The sequence below is a fragment of the Drosophila novamexicana genome, unplaced genomic scaffold (genome assembly GCF_003285875.2).
Source record: "Drosophila novamexicana strain 15010-1031.04,08,12 unplaced genomic scaffold, DnovRS2.1 tig00000193-arrow-pilon, whole genome shotgun sequence".
Taxonomy (NCBI): Eukaryota; Metazoa; Arthropoda; class Insecta; order Diptera; family Drosophilidae; genus Drosophila; species Drosophila novamexicana.
This window is the reverse complement of record NW_020824787.1, coordinates 130977-150780: the sequence shown is the minus strand read 5'-3', so window position 1 is coordinate 150780 and position 19804 is coordinate 130977. Positions and strand designations below refer to the sequence as shown.

General features: G+C 39.9%; 2 protein-coding genes across 2 annotated transcripts; one reads left to right on the top strand and one right to left on the bottom strand.

The window, feature by feature from the left end:
- Positions 1 to 7284: 7284 nt before the first annotated feature.
- LOC115759235 (GTP-binding nuclear protein Ran, testis-specific isoform-like) lies at positions 7285 to 7989 on the top strand. Its single transcript, XM_030700134.1, has one exon. The coding sequence runs from the start codon at positions 7285 to 7287 to the stop codon at positions 7987 to 7989; it is 705 nt and encodes a 234-aa protein (XP_030555994.1).
- Positions 7990 to 18599: 10610 nt separating this feature from the next.
- LOC115759229 (protein insensitive-like) lies at positions 18600 to 19133 on the bottom strand. The gene has a single exon (XM_030700124.1). It carries the CDS (start codon positions 19131 to 19133, stop codon positions 18600 to 18602), a length of 534 nt encoding a protein of 177 aa, XP_030555984.1.
- Between the last annotated feature and the right edge of the window lie 671 nt (positions 19134 to 19804).

Below are 19804 nucleotides of genomic sequence, written 5' to 3'. Positions count from 1 at the left end.
AAAATAGTATTTGTGATTTTTAAAGAAAATATTTATACCGTATTGTACCATTTTTGAAGTTTTTCCAATAGATACTCGTGACATCTTCATATGAGCTGCTGTTTTATTGACCATTCATTTTGAAGACTTGTTTTTACTGCGGCGAGTGTATTCATATGCTTTGAACAAATTGCGTAAAACTTTTACGGATTTAACATGACAGTTACAGTACATGGTATCTAGGTGGACGACTGTGCACTTGCATACTATGTGCCATGTACTCATGTACCCATATACCATGTACCTTATACCAAATACCATGTACCTTGTAACACTATATATGGCTATTATAAAAGTTTTTTGTTTTTTTTTTATGCGTCTAGCCCCCATGGGCTGACGACTGTGGCTTCAAGTTTTTATTGCCGGGCGTTGTTTGACGTGAACCTGAACGAGAACACGGACTCCGATGTGGGCTACAGCTCGGCCGGGATGTGTTCTGTGGTTGGGCGTGTGCATGTGGTGGGCACGTGTGCTGCTCCCACAGGTGACGATGGCCTCGTTTATGAACAAACAGCAAAATGTTGTCAACATTTCGAAATTTATTTGTTCAATATACTTATAAACGTACACAGACAGAGACAAACGATGAGCATATGTTGACTGAGTGAGTGTGCGTGTATGTGTGTGTGTGTGAGTGTGTGTGTCTGGGGCTGTTGTGTGCGTGTGTTATTAAATTAAACACAGAGCTGCCATCAGCGTTGGGGCCAAAAGCATTCATTAGCCACGTTTACTGCACCCGTGGCGACCTCCATTTTTGCTGATGAGTTTTGTTTTTTTCTTGGTTTGTTGTATTTTTTTCCGTGTTCCACGTTGGCCGCAAGTAAAACTTTCCTGTTGTTTATGTGTATTTGCTTTGTTTCTGTGCGTGTGTGTGTTTGTGTGTGTGTGTGTGTGTGCGTGAGATTACCCAACTGTATCTGGTTTTGAAATAAGATACTTCCCGCAGATGTGCTTCTGGCATGTCCATTTTGTATAACTTATTTGAAAACAAAAAGCTCTTTTGTGAGTAGATTGCAATTATTTTTGAATATCAATTGACTTTGAAGGCGATCAGATGCTAGGCAAAAAACTACATTCAACCGCTTTCCACCAATTTTTCGCAGACGCGAGTGGAATATTCCAAAACCTCGACAGAGCGTGCATTTATATAAGGGAGGGTATCTCTACAAAGGTTCATAGCAGCCGGACAGAACAAAAAGGGTTTTAGTATAATTATAGATATATAGATCAAAAGAATATTTTTATTGGACATGGAAATAGGATATGCTTTACGAGAAATGAAGCCTTGACTTTATTAAGAAGGAATTGCGTGTGTCTTCTTTTGGAAATGCGACTCTTAGATATATGTATGTAGATATCTGCTTAGAAAAGAAGATAAAGCTAATCCGTTTTAGGCCAGTTATCATCGTTAGTATCCTTATTTGTTATACTATTTAGATGATACGGCAATAAAAATTAATTATTAATCTGAGTAGACCACACGAGATTTTCTAGAGAATCTAGCTCTAATATTAATCGAAGGATGCTTAAAAAACTATCAACCACAATCAATACTTATTGGCATTTCGGGAATGGGGAAAGATATCGACAGAAAATAAGCAACTTGTTCTGCGAATGATATACGACAAATATTTCCAAGAATTGGGTAATCCCACACATTGGAATAAGCATCAGAGTAACCTGTAAGGAACTACAATATATTTGCTGTACAGCCGGCTTCAACTGGGTAAATGTTGGCTTTTCTTTTTTGATTACTTCGTCTATTTGCTGTGGCGGCTGTTGCCATTTCGTGACTGCGGCCACGGTCTGTGCCCGGCCTGCTCCGTTGTGTAGTGGGCTGCATGTGGATGCTGTTTGGTGTTTTCGGTTGATGTTACATTTTGATACACGTATTTGTTCTAAAGTGTCCCGAGTACGTGATCTCCACTCGTGGCGTATATTGAAATGATTATTGCGCGTCATTTTGGCGAAAATGGCAACGCGTCGGCTGGGTCTTTAGAGAAGAAGCCATCAACGTGTGGAAATATTAATGGGCCACAGTTGTTGTGCTTGGGCTGCAGTTAAATGCGATTTGACCTGTGTTTTTGGTAACGCCCAACGCATTAATTCTAATTAACTTTTTGCGGTTAGCTCATCAACCCGAAAAGGGGCCGGGTCGGGACTGCGGACTGGGGACTGGGCCTGACCTGAGCCTGAGCCTGGAGACTGAGCCTGGAGTCACAGCCGGTCGCAGTCGTTGCCGGTTTATGAGCACTCGGCAACGAAATAGCGTCAACAAATGAAGTGCAGGCAATAAAAAGCGACAAAGGCAAATGGCGAAACGTCGTCCTAGTCGTCCTTGTTGCCATTGTCCTGCCTGCGTTTTGTGCGTTGAGCCATGAAAATGGAAATGAAAATTTATGCGTACCAACTACCGGGCACAAATGCGCCGCGTTCGTGTGATTAAAACACCTGCGCCGACACCTGCCAACAGCAGCAGCAGCACAGACCATTACAGTCCTCCTGTTGGTCCTTCGTCCTGCGCGCGATTGTCTTCCGTCGTTCTGTCTCCCTCTCTGGTCAGGTGCCAGCCCAGGTGATCATAGCTTTTCATTTTCGCCGCCTAATGAAACGTCATGTTATTTATGGCCGAGATGCGCTCTAATGCAAAGCCATTGCTTTCCATCTGCTCGCAGTAAACGGAACTAGGCCATCACGAATAAAATTTCACTCTGCGGATTACTCTGTGAAATCGCCAAGGGAGTCGCATTTTACACAGTCTTTGTCTGTGTTAAAGAAAGTCTTTTGTAGTAACAATTCAAAAAGAATATGTATTACTAACCATCAAGAAATTAGAAGAATACATGCTAGAAGCATGCTAGAAGCAGAAATAAAGAAAATTCTTCACAACACACAAGTGGGATTTCAAGTCAACGCATTTTGAGCAAATCTCTAAAGACATATCTGAGAAAGATCGCAAAATGTACGCCAACTGCTGATATTACCTTTATGTATTTAATATACTACACTGATATGCCAGCTTGTGTCTGAATGAAAGAGGTTTCGAATTGGGAATTTATTTTATAAAAATCGTTTGCTGTTTCGATATTTGGTTCTAGTAAAGTGTATTTGGTTCGAAGCTGGTTTGTAACATCCTTGGACCCAGGTTTCGACTCATATAAGTATATAATTATATATTTCGTGCAACGGGATATAAAGCATTTTATATATGTGTGCGTGTGTGTGTATGAAAGTGTGTGTGTGTGTGTGTGTGTGTGTGTGTGTGTGTGGTGCGTGCAATAGTGCATGCATGTTTTGTTTAATAGTTTGTTTGTTTAATAGCACGTTAATAAGTTGAACCAATTATTATCTAAGTTCATACCATTATTAAGGTATTTTACTGAATATACTAACCAAATATAATATATATTTTTAAAATCAAATGTGGTGCTAGCTTAAAGCTTACCATTTACTGAATACGAAGAATGACTATAAATATTTAAGCCAATCATACTTTGATTCGTGTCTTAAAACCCGTTCTTTAGAAATTGTAGCAAATGTCAGGTTTTTTTCACTATAGTGGCTTATTGGAGTATAAAAAATATAGAATGAATGTACATAATTCATTCAACTAGCCAAAACTAAACAGTATTCCGCATGGATAGGAAGCAATTGACAATTTGACATGCATTAAGCTGTTCAATTTGTCTCTGGAATCAGTGCAGTCGCTATTCCCCACAGAAGTCTAGAAGTATTGCTCAATTGTCACTTCAGTGAATGCGTCGCTTCTATGGTTTTCTTACGGTCTATTTACCCTTGTAGAGGATATTAGAGGTTAGTCAATAGTCAATGTATAACGCATAGAAGGAGAAGTTTTCTATACCATGATATACATATATTAATATCGTGCAACTAGGTTTAGGCTTTTTGTTGTAGGCATTACATATGTCGTAGCTGGACGGACAGGAATACTATATCTTAAGACGGTCATAGGAGCAGTCAGTCAAAAACTAGATCCTTGTATGAAAAGTTTATTTCGATTTTCGAGATATCTTATATTTCAGAAGTTTAACTATGCATATGACAAAAATTCTTGTAAATTCAAATGGTTCTTTAGAAAGAATCAATCGAATATTTTTTTTCTTTCTGAATAAAAGAGATTAAGAGCTTCACTATGCTCTGAGCATATGTCAAAGTCGAACTAGTAATTGGGCGAAAATAAAGCATAAAGCATAAGACACTTCTAGGGTATTTAATCTTCGGCATGCTGAAGGTAGCAGTTGTAGATTTTTGTGTTTTTTTTGGACAACCTTCAACCCCAAACGTGTTCAGCATTGATAAATTTGGAGGCGTGCGGCGTGACTAGCGCTGACCGAAGGCTCGTGATGAAGGATACGGGAAATGAGTTTCGGCGGGCAGCGGGCCATTAAAAATGCTAATGTGTCTATTCAATGCGAATTTTATGCAAATGACAAGGTTAAAAGCAAAATAAGAGCTACGCGCTGGTAATGCGATAAAAAATTTGACACATCATCACTTTTCAATAAAATCAACAAATTTTATTTAAGTCACCCAACGGATACGCCTCGCTGCCCCACTGCCCCACTGCCCGCTGCCCCACCCAACCGCACAGACCAGAGCTGCTCGAAAACTTCGGCTTTTTTTTTGTGACTGGTACGCCACCACACAAAAGCGCTTGGGAAAGCCAGGAAGGATGTTCGATGAAGGCAGCAGGCCGTAGGGACTGTGGAAGCTGGCTGAAAGTAATGCCATTTTCTATGGGTCCCTGCTACACTCCCCCATTTACCCAGGGGGGAAGCTTATCCATTTTGGCCATACGTTTTTGTGTATGTGTGGGTGTGTGCTTTATATTATACCATTTTTTGTTCTCTTCGCTTTGGTTGTTTTTCTTTGTTTGGGTTTTCTTTCTTTCGGCTTTTCGCTTTTGTCAAATGGCTTTTATTGCGAGCCGGGCCACGGAAGTAGCCAGTAAGGCTTTTCAGTCCAAACTGAAAATACTTTGCATTTGAAAATGTGAAATCCGGTTATGTTACTAATTTCTCTGTCCGCCACCCCTCTCTCACAGGCTCTCATCCTTTTACAGCTGCTCTTAGGTGCTTCCGGTTGGGTATATGTAGCTGGCGCATTCAACATCAATTACAGCATCCAAAGCAGAAAATGTAGCTCTCAATTCGCAATGGTAACCCAAATGTCACTCGCCGTGATTGATGGAATTGACAATTGCGCCGCCAACGCATAACCGTAGATGGATGAATCCGGGCACCGCCACCGCCACCGCACTTAAGCCCCTCCCGTCTGCCACTGTCACTACTCAAGCTACAGTCACCAGTCGGCAGTTGGCAGTCCCCAGTAACCAGTCACCAGTCACTAGTCACCAATCAGCAGTCAGCAGCAGCTCGAGCAGTTCCTATGTCATGTCAAGCGTTGCGTTTTCCGCTGTCAATCCGAGTAACATTTGTCTGGCAAAGGCAGCTCAATTGGGCGATTTGAAATCCCATCGAAATTGTTAAAGTACCAGAGGGGACCCTACTTAAAGCCTACACATATTGGGGCTGTTATTTTGTGTTTTTCAAATCGCTCACTCATTGAAAGTGGGTATGAATAATATTATAAGAAAGTTTTATAAATGCAGGTGAAATGCAGTGAGGGAGATCTAGCCGTTTATCCTTGATCAGCCGATATAGTCCATCTAGGCATATAAGCTAGTCCGTCTGGGAAGATGAACGCATCTATCTCGGAGACCTTAAGATTTAATTTTCATAATGTTTTATCTGATATCAATCAGATATCTATGTTCAATTACGAATGGATAGAATTTATATTATGTCATCTTAGGCTTGAACCAAAACATGGATTCAAGAGTGTGGAAAAGCAAGCTCACGAACCTTATCTAAAGGCGGGGAGTTGCTCCGCATTGTGGGCCCTGGTCATTAATATGAATTATTTTCTAGATAAAGAATTATTTATAACAGGTTGTATATTTTTAGGTCAATTTCTCAAAACGTTTTTGACATATTTGTAGAAATGTGGTTGGCAAACAGAAAGATCTAAACAAGATATATATAAAAACTGACAGGCCATTAATTCGGAACAATAGCTAATAAACTGCTCATAAACTACAAGCTCCGAACGAATTAAGGACCTGTCTTGTAGTTTTATGTGCATTCGGTGTGCGCCCATCAAATGGCCATCATAACTGCTGTGTAAATACAATTAACGCCTCATTTGTTGGCAGGTGGGGTAATAGTTTCGATGAAGGGGGGAGGGGGGGGGGGGATTCGGGAGCGCTTAAAACAGTTGCACGTTTATTTTCATTGCTGAAATGTTTTTGTTTTATGTGCCACTCCCCCGGCCGCCTCCCGGCCAGCGAAGTCAGAGTTACCGTCGCCAAGTTGGCCAATTGAATTTGTTTTTTCCTATTTCGTGTAAACATCGCGTGCAATTACAAATATTTGACTAACTCGAATGAGTGCTCGCTCCTTACTATTCAAATTTTCCAACCAACTGGGCAAAACGAACACTTATCAAAACACTAACAACAACAGCGGCAATAACAACAAACATAAACAAAATAGTTAAGATTATTAAATAAACTGACACCCTCTTTAAACAACTTGAGCTCAGGGGTTTTACCTCAATTATTAAATATACCTTGAGCCATCAATTTAAAAGTATTGATAAAAAACATTTTTTGATGGTTTAAATATATTTTCACATCCAAATGTGTATAAATACTTAAGCAGAAGGCTATAACTCCAAAAAGACACTTTTTCCCTTCCGGGGAATGTAGGAGGTATCTAAGTACCTGACATATTGTTGTATCTAGCTCTTATACGCTTCGAGATATGGAGTTAAATAAACTCGATGTTTTCGGGCACTAGAAAAATAAACGTTTAATATCTTAGGTCTGTAAAAGCTAGCTATTATAGAGTCTAAGGCAGACATAATCAATTCTTATCGATTTTATCTAGCTCTTTAGTCTCTGAGAACTCGGCTGCTGATGCTCATCAAGAGTAGGCTATTACTCTTCCCTCTTGACACCTTATCAACAATAGACAAGACAAGCCCGGATCGCCGTAATTGATTTACATTTGTGATATATAAATCGGTGTAGGGAATTTAAATCAAAGTTATCTGGATTCTCTAAAAGTAAACCGACTTAGACACACACACACACACTAACACACAGAGCTTCATGTTTTATATTTTCTCCACACACATACGAACATACGCACATATTAAGACATGGAGTTTCGGCCTAGCTTGTCCGCACAACACACATACAAGTGCCTCATCCTTGGGGACTCTGGCGTCGGTAAATCCACATTTTTGCGCCGGCATGCAACTGGACAGTTCGAGGATCAACATGTGCCCACACACGGACTCAATGTGCACACGCTGCTACTGGAGACGAACTATCAGGCCGTCGCGCTCGAGATGTGGGATATTGCAGGCGATTCTCGGCACGGAGGACTCCACAATGGTTACTTCTTCTTCGCCAAATGTGCCATCATCATGTTCGATTTGAGCGTGGCCAGCACTGCGGCCAGCGTGACACGTTGGCAGCAGCGCCTTAATGAAATCTGCGGCAACGAGCTGCCGGTGGTCGTCTGCGGCAACAAGGCGGAGCTAGAGCGCATGTGCCCGGAGCTGTTATTTCGACAGCAAGACAACCTTGACTACTGTGAGCTGTCGGCACGCGCTGCCTGGAACTTGGAAGAGCCATTGCAGCTGCTCTGCCGGCGACTGCTGATGCACAAGGACTTGAAGCTGATCTCCCAGCCAGTACTTAAGCCCGTTAAGGATTGTGACTACAATAAAGATGCAATGAAGGAGCAGATGGATTCGGTTATACAGAAAATGTTGCCACCGAAGATTAAAGCAAGTGAAACATGCGAACCGAATGAGGTTGGAGATTTCAAGCGTTTTATCGTCTTAAATGAGGGCTAAACGAATATTTAGGAATAAATTTAGGGTGTCTGAATTTATTAGTTAATTCCTCTGTTTGTAAGGGTGTAAGTCATTTTGCTTAAGCTAGATACTACGGATGTATTGACGATAAACTCTGTCTCAAACATAGTTGCCAAACATCAAGATTAAGCAAATCTCATCCGAAAAAGTGTAGTTTTCTTAGAATACGGTTTTAGTGTTTTTTGCAGTTTTAGAATTCTACTTCCTCTGAAAGAGGATAAGGATTTTAATTTTGGCATACTTAACCATTTTGTTATATGTTTGGAAAATGTAAAAGGAACAAATGTGTCAGTCATGTCATGAAAAATCTGCCGCTTGCCACTAACATATATCGTACACAATATGTATTTATTCTACGTTCTGGTTAATAGCTGATTAGTATAAATTTAAGCAAAAAGTTGAAAATAAATCATCCTGTCAATTAAAGAGCTCCTCGGAGAGCGTCATCAAAAGCGACTTTGTTTGAGCTCGGAAAAATATGTGACGGCAATTTAATTAAAAACTTATGAATGAGTGAACAAAAAACTTTTGCACATCCTTCGACTTGAAGATGTTTTTATCGTTGTTGTGTGCACAAATGAATTCTGTACACACGCACACACACACACCCCACGCACACACAGAATGTTGTGCGTGCGTTTGGGCATGTGGAGATCAGCATGTGGAGAACTATGTGAAGCTTTTTCTACATACAACTGAAAAGCCCAAAGTTTTTACAGCGTAAAAATATAATTGGATAAATTAAAAAAGTTGATTTTAGTTTTTATTTTTTGATTTTGCTAGCTTTACTAGCAACAGTTCAAATATTTCCCTTACCGAAAGAGACAAAGTGCATTTAATATGGCTATACCCTGTAGTAATAGTCTTCTAAAGTATACTAAAAATATCTGACTGCTTTAACTTATATCGATTGACTGCTATAGCAAAGATATCGGGTTTGCATCTTCAATTCGAGAAAAGGAGCTGAGTTTCGCCACACTTCTGGGAAAAGGAAAGGCGTGTTTCTTATCGGAGTGTTAAATATCCGACAGCAAACAAATATCGACTCTAAACAATTGCTGTACTATCGCCAGAGTCGCGTCTTAAAGCTAAAGTCTATTTCGAGTTGAAAAAATTGCAGCTGCTTAAGAAGGTCTTGAGAATAAAATATTCTTAGACCCGAGTATAAGGTATTTGCGCGTGGTATTTACTCCACGGGAGCCTTCACACTTGTTAATCTTGGCAAATCCAATTGGTAAATCGATCTAAAAGCACAATTGAAACTTTTCGATTATTTTGGCCAGGACTCAAGAATGCATTGTAAATGTATTTTGCACACACAAATTTTTGTCTCCTGGTCGCAATTTCACTTGGCACATTTACAAGCATTTCTCATCGTTGCTGCTGGTGCTGCTGCGGGAGATTTGGGGATTCATTCGGGCTGGGATTTGGGGCTTGGCTTGGCCATTTTATTGTGTGCGCAGTCGGTAAAAGTGAATAAGAAAATTTGTTTGCCAACTTTTGGTGTAATTTGTAAACATCAAAGAGAATGCCTGAGAAAACATGTCCACGAGTCAAAGGGATCAAGAGTTGCTTTGCGAATTCGTGCGGAAATCTTCTACGTGTGCGGCATGCCAAAATCTTGTGCTAGTGTGTGTGTATCCACAGTATGGCAGCTGGTAGCTGGCAGCTGGCAGCGGCTTACAGCCTCCAAATCCTGTCACAGCGTATTGTAGTATTCAACCAGTTGCCTTAACAAATCCGTTGATGCCGATGATACAACAGGCGGATTGTTTAACCCAAAGCATATGCGTATCTCTCAATGGATGCGTAACTCTGCAGCTTATGCTATGCATGAAAAGCATCTGAAATTTGAGTAGGTTTTCATAGTACATGGACGCTAATGAAGCGCCAAGACCGAAAATTCGATGAAGTCCGCAGCTGCCGATGGGCTGTGGTGGACGCAACGTTTCGCCAAAAAGTTATGATAACAAAGAACTAATTAAGAAACATGACGTCCTTATGACAGCTTCAGCCCCAGTCCCGGCCTCGGCCTCGGCCTCGTCCTCAGACTCCGCACCAGCCGTAGTTGTAGACACTGCATTGGGCTCGAGCTCGGTTGAAGTCCTGGCACTACCAGCAGCAGGAGCAACTGAAGCAGCAGCTCTGATGATGTCCTGATGTACTAATTAAGTTTTGAACGTGACGAGAAATTGCAAGTAGCAATTTCGTTGTTTGATTTTTCGCTGAGCAAAATTCTTGTTGCCTGCTCGCTTCCTTCCCGCTCCTGCGGCGCTTTTCATCTGAATAATTAGCTGCAAAGTGTGCAAAGGACTCAGTAGCAGGACTAGCAACGCGATGGCAACAGCTTCCCCCAACCCCCAATTTGCCGCCGTCAGTTGCGGGTAGTTTCCTTTCTGGCTAACTACAAATTAGAATTAATTTTCTTGATGCTCCTATATATTTGTCTGTTTATGCTCTGAGGCCAACGCAGAAAGACAATGGTCAAGGCAAGGCAATAGGCAATAGGCAAGGGCAATCCAGCTATTTGATATTGTAAGTCTTTCAATGAAACTGACTGAAAATCAAGCTAAACAAGCCTTTTAGTTTTAATAGTATCTCTAGTATTTAGTTGTGAATGTCATTCAAAAAGTGTATCTCTCTATATTAAATTTCATATTATTGATTAGTAATTACATTATTGACAATCTATAAAAGCAGGCTAACATTATTATTTTATGTTTCGTTTGATTACCATATTTTATATCCTTATATACTACCAATTCGACTTTCTTAACGCAATTATATTATTCTTTCATTTCCAATTGCTACCGGTTATAATAATAGCAAGAGTTGGTAGGTTCAATTATACCTTTTCATATTTTTATTTTAAACCCCTACTTAATTTTTTTTTCAAGTTTTCGAGTTGTCCCTTAACTCCTCTGTTTATAACTGTGTCGCCTTGTCACTTGCTCTTCGGACTTTTTTTTTAGTAATTTTTTCCATTTTTTTATTGGGTTTTCGCGTTATTGTTGCGAGTATTTTTTTGTATTGCAGGGAGCTTTTGTGTTTGTTTTGAGGTTTCATTAAAAGGAATTTAATTACAAGGAACGCATTTCTCTCTTCAGACCTCGTTCTCTGCTGCTCTCATTTCATCTTGTCCTGTTCGAGTGCCACGCCCCCTTTATTATGCATTTTCACGTTTTGTGAGGCGATGTCGCCGGCGCCTTTGTGAATTGTCTCCGCTGAAAGCGTGAAACAAGCTGGCGGTGGGGCTTGGGGGTTGAAATGGGGGCGTATAGAACAAGTGAGAGTGAGCGGGAGAGGAGAGAGAGGAGGAATAAAAATTACCGTTGCGGGGATTAAGAAGTTTCGCTATTATCATTCAAATTATAATTACTTGCAATTGTTTTTATAATGTTCATTAACATTTAGCGCCTTCAGAAATTGCAGCAGCGAAATGGGAGCAAGGCGTCTGGCGATGCCTGCGGGCAAAAATTTCATTGCAGACATTTTCGTAATTATTTTTTAAATTGTAATTTGCGCAGCCGCCCTCCGGGAAGGATTAGCCCGGAAATATGGCAGCATGTGTTAATTGGATTTTGGGTGCTCATAAAGACAAAAGTTGATGGCGAAAACTGTGTAACACTCATCTTTCCTCTCGGGTGTTAATAGAAGCACAAAAAAAAAGTGGGCAACCAAAACATGGCTTAAATAAAAAATCGATCGAAAAAAATGGTTATAATACCAGGTAAGAACTCACACATGACACGGACATGGAGCCAAAACCTGTAACCAAAATACTTTTAAAGTCTCGACGAATCTTTTGTGAGATTGTCTTCGAGTTTCTTTCTTGAAGATGTAAGCAGCATATATAATCCTATGCTGGCTATCATAAGATTGTCACAAAATGGGCGCACATATTAGAGCATGTTTCCGTATTGTTGTAAAACTTTACATATGCTACAGGTAGTATATATGGCCATTTATCATATAGCTCTCTAGGATGAATTAGTCGAAAAACTTTATTGGTACCAAAAACATGTCTGTTTTTCCCATAGGAGCAATCGCTAAGATATACATATTTAGCACAAAAGCACTTTGGTAAGGGTATTTAATATTCGGCGTGACGAAGATTAGTGTCTTGCTTAAACAAACGTTAGACAGATTCGGATAGAATTTAAAGGCTGTAAAGCTTGAAGCTACTTTAATTTTTAATACGCAGCCGCATGCAATTTGTGCATCTCGGTAAATATGAATGCATTATTCATTAAAAACGTGCACTCGAATAAAGCAAAAACAATTGTGGTTTATGCAAAAAGCAACAGCTATAATTTGAAATAAATGCATATACAAATGTGTCTGTCTGTGCGTGTATGTGTGGGAGCCACTGTGTGGGCAAATGTTTACAAAAATTTCTTTTGATTTATTTAAGTGGAACTAATTGTGGGCGTTGAACTGCAAAACAGCAACAAAAAAAAAAAGGAAAAATAATAATAAATGAAATAAAGCACATATATTGCGAGGGCATGAAAAAATGCATATAATTTAAACACGAATTGTCATATCGAATTTGACTTTGTTCATGTAAGCAAAACGAACAATGACTTAAATAAGCAGACTGCACTAATTATTTCATTAAACACTCATCTGCGTGTGGGTCCTGGAACAGAAAACACATTTCGTGTCTATGAAAAATTAATTTCAGCACTCAAATAACATACTCATGTACATATCATATCCTTGCAGCAGGAGCCGGGCAGCAACTGACGCTCTAACTGAAAGCATTTGCGTGTTTGCGTGCAATTTGTTATCGTAAAACAAAGAAAACGACGTAAATTCAACACCTGCAAAAAGCCAGAAATACAGTCAGTTGTGTTTGAGACGGAACATGGAAAGTTAAGTCTACAACTAACAAGTAAATACGTTAAAGCCTAATTGGGTTGAACACTTTCGGATAAGTTTCTGGAGAAGTTAATGGAGAAAAGTTTGCTTTTCTCGGAATACCCTGTTTAAACAAAGTATATATAAAATACTCTATAACCAAAGTAGAGATATCGAAGGTATTAAACAAATCTTCAGAAATGCTTCTTGACCTATGCTAGAAAGGGTGCATATATACTTATATTTTACAATATTGAAATCTTTACCAACAATTCAATTTATTTAGTTTGTGTGCAATAAAATTCTTCACTTCACAATTTCATATTTCATATGATCTCCAACTTTTATAAAATAACTCAACAAGTTGCCGTTCAATTTTATGTTGATACCCTTGTATTATAACTTTGACCCCATAAAGTATATATATTCTAGATCTACATCAGCAGCCAATTTGTCTTTTTGTGAATCTTAAGGCTCTTAGCCTAATTTGTACTATGTTCTATATGTTAGCACAGTTGGTCAGTTGAATACCACAATGTAAGAGTAAGAATTTTATTATCAGTACATTATTTCAATGGAAACTAAAAATGAAATCGAACTTGATAGTTATAGATTGTCTAAACAGACATAGAGAAAATCAACTGTGTTCAATTTTGTTTGCTAATGAAATATTGCATAAGCAGACCACCGTTAAAGTCCATTGTCTGCCGGATGGGTGTACATACATAAAATATCCCAAGCTAGTGCATAAAGCGGCTTCTTGCTTTGTTGCTGGCCAACTTGGACTCGATGCACTTGAGGGCAACAAATGAAATGCAGCTCAAATAATCCATCAAAAACAAAGGACATCTCAAAGTAATTAAATGATCATGTACAAATACATAAGCGAGTAACTCATTATATATGTATGCTGTGTGTGTGTGTTGTCGCACAGTGGACACTCGACTGTCATTAATTTGAGTTTACAAAAGCCTATTTGTGATTTGTCAAAATTGAATTTGGTCCTTATCGAGGATTTGATTGATGGCCTGTGCTGTTGCTACAAGTAGCCTGTGTCCTTCTAATGCAGCCAGCCGTTCGCCTTCTTATTCGTCTTCTTCTTCATCTGGCCAACAACTTTTGGCGAGCACTTTGGGCCACACTCACACACACACACACACATACAGTTGATTAAGAGCTCAGGCGAAAATGCAAATGCATTGCCGAAATGTTGGGCAGGCTCCCGAGCGACGAGTACTCTGAGAGTCGCTGCACGTGCTCATCAGATTGACAGATTGTCAGTTTAGCAATTCGATGGCAACTGGATTTAACCAGGCCAAATGCAGGCACCAATTTCAGTTTGTTGCACTTTAAAAGTGGCGCCCATTACTCAAATACCCATACACACAGTCACACACACGCACACACACAATGCAAAATGTTGCAGGTATTTATCATTGTTGTTTTGTTTGTTTTTCTTTTTTGTGGACTGGCAAATCTCAAATGGAGTCACATTTTCAATGGATGCGACGCAACTTTTGTCAACAAAAAAAAAAAACAAAAATGGACAAAAAAAAAAGAGCCGGAAGTTGAAGTGCTGTTGGGAATTCCAAAATTTGTTGCCTGCCATTGTCATTTTTGTTTTCGCGGCGGCGCATTCGTGCGTTTTATTCCCAGCCAAACTGTAAATTCAAAGCCAGCGGCGCAAAATCGAACCGGCAACAACAACTGGCACAACCGAAATGGCCACTATAACAACAGGCAGCAATAGCAGTCACCCGATAGCTCTTTTCAGCCATTGAAATTCGCTGCAATTGTCAGTTTTTGCGTGCCATGCAAAATCCCCCAGCGCAAGAGCGAAACTCGACAACAGCAGAACAAAATTATGTTTTTTGGTTAGCTGCTCAGATGGGGACCCGAAAAGGCAGCCAACTGCTTTTTCAAATTAATTTTCAGGCCAATACCCTTTCAGCCAATACCCTATGTGTGAAAAATCTTATGTATGCGTTTTTTTATAGTTCTTTAAGGTATTAGTAAATGAGCATGTATAAGTGCATGCTGCTGTGAAAAGCTCGGCACGCTTTGATTTTGCACGTTGTGCTTTAAGCTTACAAAGCTTTCACGTACGTGTGTCCTGTACGTGAGCTGCAGGCAACAAAGCTCCGAGTGTAGTGCATGACTGGCTTACAGAGTTCGGAATTAAGGACCACTTCTTCGATTTAAAGCAAGGGAATAACATGATAAATGAATATAAAATATGTATTTTTTTTTTATATAGTATATTGGTATATAAGATACTTCAAGGAAAATTATGTGAATAAACTTAAGTGCAGACTGAGTACGTCATCTCAGAGTGAATCATTCCTTTCTTGGCTTAATTCTTGCAAGTCCAAGACGTTTTCAATGACCAGATCAGAGAAATAACGTGATAAATCAATATATATAAATTTATAAATATATATATATTTTTTTTTTTCTGAATGTATTTTAAAACATGGAAAGTTATGAGAATAACCCAAGTGCAGACTCGACAGATTGCCTATGGCTGAGCACAGGTCATCTCAGAGTCGAGCATTCGTTTATTGGCTTAATTCTTGCTAATCCAAGACTTGTGCAATGACCAGATCAGAGCAAACATTGAAGCAAATGTGCTTAAAACTCACACAATGTCCACTTAATGCTGCCCATTAATGGACTTTTAAGTGCAGCCAACAATGTTCCCAGTATGTTTGACTTTATTGTTAAAATGTTCTTCGATTTTCGCATGGCGCATGGCCAAGCTCCTGGCCATGGCCCCTGGTTCTGGGTTCTTCTGTGGGTGCTGTATGGCTTGGACTCATAATCCGTTCTGTGGATGCGGCAACACGTGCCAACTTTCGTCACAGAATTTCTTATTTCTGGCAGGGTAAATAAGGTAAGCGAAAAGCATTTATTAGTGACAAATAGAAAATTTCAGCACCTGCTCAACTAAAACCCCAGCAAAGCGTTGCAAAAGTACAGTTAAGTAGTCTTTACGCAATTTAGAATTAAGTAAGGCGTTTCTAGTGTAAAAGTTACTTGTGTAGAAAGTACTTGTGACTACGTAGCTGTAAAGAATATGTAACAATGCCAGTTGAGAGTGCACAACTAGAAGCTGCCTTGAACAGCAGCCATTTCCTAAACTGCCAAGGATTACAATTCTCAAACCGATTGAGCATAGATATGTGACTGTGAAAGACAAGCTCGAATCATGCTTAAGTTAAATACGATTAAAAAGAATCATTTTCGGTGTGAATAGTTTCTAACCATGATTCTGTCATACGATGTTGAGCATTATTTCATAGCAATAGTATTAATCTATTATTATTAATTGACCACCTGGAACTATTGCGCCTCTCAGTGGAAATCAATTTTTATAGCTCTTCGTCCAGTTGTATCATACACAAAAACACAATTATTTACCCTGGCTCCAAAGTTCTTATTATTCTAGTATCGAGGGTTAGAGCCTATCTATCCTCTAGAATTTGCTCTGCAGTTTCTTCGCTCTTAAGACAGAGTCTTCACTTGTCATGCTCCACAATTTTGAGCTCTTGTAGATTGTTGCACTATGTGCAATGTTCTGATATAAATTTGATTTAATTTGATTCTTTTTTTATTCTTGTATGAACCGCTTGTACACAAACTTGAAATTGAAGACATAACAGAAAAAGTTTAATTGCGACTATCCAAAAACTTAATTATCTGCTTTGTTCTCAGCTTGAAAATTTACAATTTTATTCAAGTGGATTTTCCAATGTGCATGTAAGGAAATACTGCTTCTAGGAGTTAGGAACAGGGTATCTGTGTGTTCTATCCGCTTTTTTTTCGCTTCCAATTGCGCATTACAAGTGGTCACATATGCCATGTGGCACCTCTTAAGTGGTTTCCCTTACACATCAACATTAATATACTCGCACCACAGAAAATTGAAAAACCGCCGAGTAAATTCGTCTCAGCTGGCTCGCATTTCCTTTGGCTGGACTGAAATTGCGGGATTTATATTTATGAGGCTGCCCTGTGCATATGGCAGGGCTCGTGTCCGTTCGGGTCGCTGGTGGATTGGGGATACGCTGGTGGGTTGCTTGGTTTGGTTTGTTTTGGTTGGTTGGCTGCCTTTTGCCAAAAGATATTTAAAATCAAATTTGTTTAATTTACATGCATAAACGCGTCAAATTTGTTTGGGAAATGTGCACCCGGCTGAAGCAATAACCGGAGTGGGCACATTGGCCTGCAAGGGGCTGCAGGGGAGGGCGTGGAACGGTTGCGAGGGGAATCTGCTAGTTCAGGACTGGCCTCGTGTGTGCGCTCAAAGGCAACAACTGTTTCCGTTAATATAAAATGCAAATTTTGGAGCATTTTTAGCAGCGCCCAAAATTGGTCAAATTCTCCAATCGCCCTCCTTCGGCCCCTTGCCCTGCGGTCAGTTTGGTTATGCGCCGCAACAACAGCACAAGATATGAGTTTGTAATAACCAAATCGGTTGGCTGGTTGGCTGGTTAGCTGGCTGACTGGCTGGCTGGCTGAGTTCGTCGGCTTGGTCAAATGCAATGAGTAGTAAAATGTTGTTAGAAATTATGGGCCCAAACGCCGGATGTTGTTCATATCCTTTTTGTAAACGCACGGAAATATGCCCGGCAAAAACAACAAGCAAAATGGAAATGATGTTGGCAAAACAATTTCATGATGTTTTGATTTCGCAACAACATATGTGCATTAACATAAACATAAACAAAACAACAACAACAAAAACAATGGGAATAACAGCTACCAACTAACTCGTTTTAGGCCATGTTTCGCTTTCGATTCGATTGACAGTTGTAATTTAAACTTAGCCGCCAACAATTTACAGCTGCTGGCTGTCATTTAAAATGTGCCAAAAAGAGAGGGCTGCATACAAGAGAGAGAGAGAGAGAGAGAGAGAGAGAGAGAGAGAGAGAGAGAGAGAGAGAGAGAGAGAGAGAGAGAGAGAGAGAGAGAGGGAGAGATAGAGCGAGCGATAAAGTGTATCGAGACTAAATCGTTTTGATGCCATCGATGATTCACCCAGCGGCGTCTGTCTTCAATTTTTACCATATTTTTCCACTCATTTATTTACATTTTCTCAGTCCATAGTCCATCCCAACATCCCTCTTGGGGCGGGGCGGGAATTTATTTATTTAGTGCTTATCTTCGAGGCGCATAAATGAATATCAAATCGAGTCGCAACGCATTCGAGTTTATTCGCATCGAATGACGGCCAACAAAGCGGCGCCCATTTCCATGCGGTTGACGCTTGTTTACACTAACAAGAAGCGAATCCTCGACCCTTCTTCGATGTGTGTGGATGGTTGGACAATCGTGTCTCCTCCACTTTTGTCGGCTCTGCCTTTTCTTTGCGCCCATTGAGGAAACCCTACTCGTTGTTATGGCAAGTGATACGCTCTTCGCCGTCCTTGATATCTTTCTTATTTTTCAAATCCGATTAGCATCATTAAGTTGAGGCCACACAGTTATTGTCGAAGGGACCATTAGATCCATTTGATTGATTTCTCCAAGAGAGAGCGAGTGGGAGAGTAAATCCCCAAGCGATGGCCATATTTAAGCCCTCGACAAGGTTACCCAAAATTGACTTTCGAGGCAACTTTCAATTCATTTCAACGATGTTTAATATCTGGCAAGATACATACAATAAACATAATCTCACTTATTCCTTATATTTTCCATCAAATTTCTGGCTGGAAAACGCACCTTCACTTATCCTTCTTCCGTTCCATCAAAGTTCTGGCCGAGTTACGGCAAGCCAGGCGTATGGCATGCAACACCTGATTCTGCTGCACCTCAAATTTACTCATAATATAATGCACTATATCCTCAACCAAATCCGGCTCGAGCTGTTCCTTGGTTTTCATATTGTTGTGCACAGCGCCGGGTCCCACCCGGCCAGATAGAGTATGAGTACCCAGTGTCTCCCTGCCGAAGATCATGTAGCACAAATCGCGTGTTGCATTCCGATACGAAGTCAAATCAATCCTCAAGTACATTTTACTCGATAGCTTCGTGCCATTTGGTCCGATCTGCATTTTATTTTGCTTGCTGTTCCAGTTTTGGTCCGAAGCTTCTCGCCTTACAAGCTGCCTTCCATTTGTTTTGCTATTTTTATTCCTTGTTGAGTTTCGCTTCTGCAACTCTCTTTCAAGATTTTCCAGCTTGACGGTCAATGATTGAAGCACTCGATCTGTTTCTGTTTCGTATAGTCGACGTGGTGTTTGAGTAAATGCATTCATTTTCAAACCTCGTACGATTGAGCACAGTTCTCTAAACCAACCCTAAGCAATTAGGTTTGAAAGTTGCTGTGTACTAGAGATGGGAGATTGTGTATATCGCTATCGACTGCACCGACTATATTGATTTTGTATGGTATCGGTGGTCTAGTTAAATGTACTGAGATTTTTGCCACTAATAGCAACCAATTCACACTGAACGACATTTAGCTTCTCTCTTCATATGTTAATATGTTGCCTAAGAGCTTGCCTTGCCAACATTTTTAAACCTATGGGAAGTTACTATCCCATATTCCTATCCTATCCCACAACATTTACCCGATAGTTTTGCCATTCCCAACGAAAAGTTTATTCAAAATGTCGGATAAGGAAGCGAGTACGAAAACTAAGCAACACGTTATATTTTATTATTTTGGTTAGAAGAGGGAAAACGTTCCCTCTTTTCGTGAAGTGAATATTATTCAATCGATTTATAATAAGAGAATATTAGGAACAAGGTGGGCGAAGAAATAGCAAATATGGTATTTTATAATGGAGATGTCGGGCTTTTTATAGGCGTTCGAAATGAAGACTCATACTCACCCGAGATGTTCAAATTATTTGAAATTTAGGTAGGGTACTCATGAGCTATTCTATAAATTGTGTTAAAACTATTCCAACCACGCTTTCTACCG

Coding starts and splice junctions, on each gene's coding strand:
- LOC115759235 (XM_030700134.1), top strand. CDS start 7,285: ATGGAGTTTCGGCCTAGCTTGTCCGCACAACACACATACAAGTGCCTC.
- LOC115759229 (XM_030700124.1), bottom strand. CDS start 19,133: ATGAATGCATTTACTCAAACACCACGTCGACTATACGAAACAGAAACA.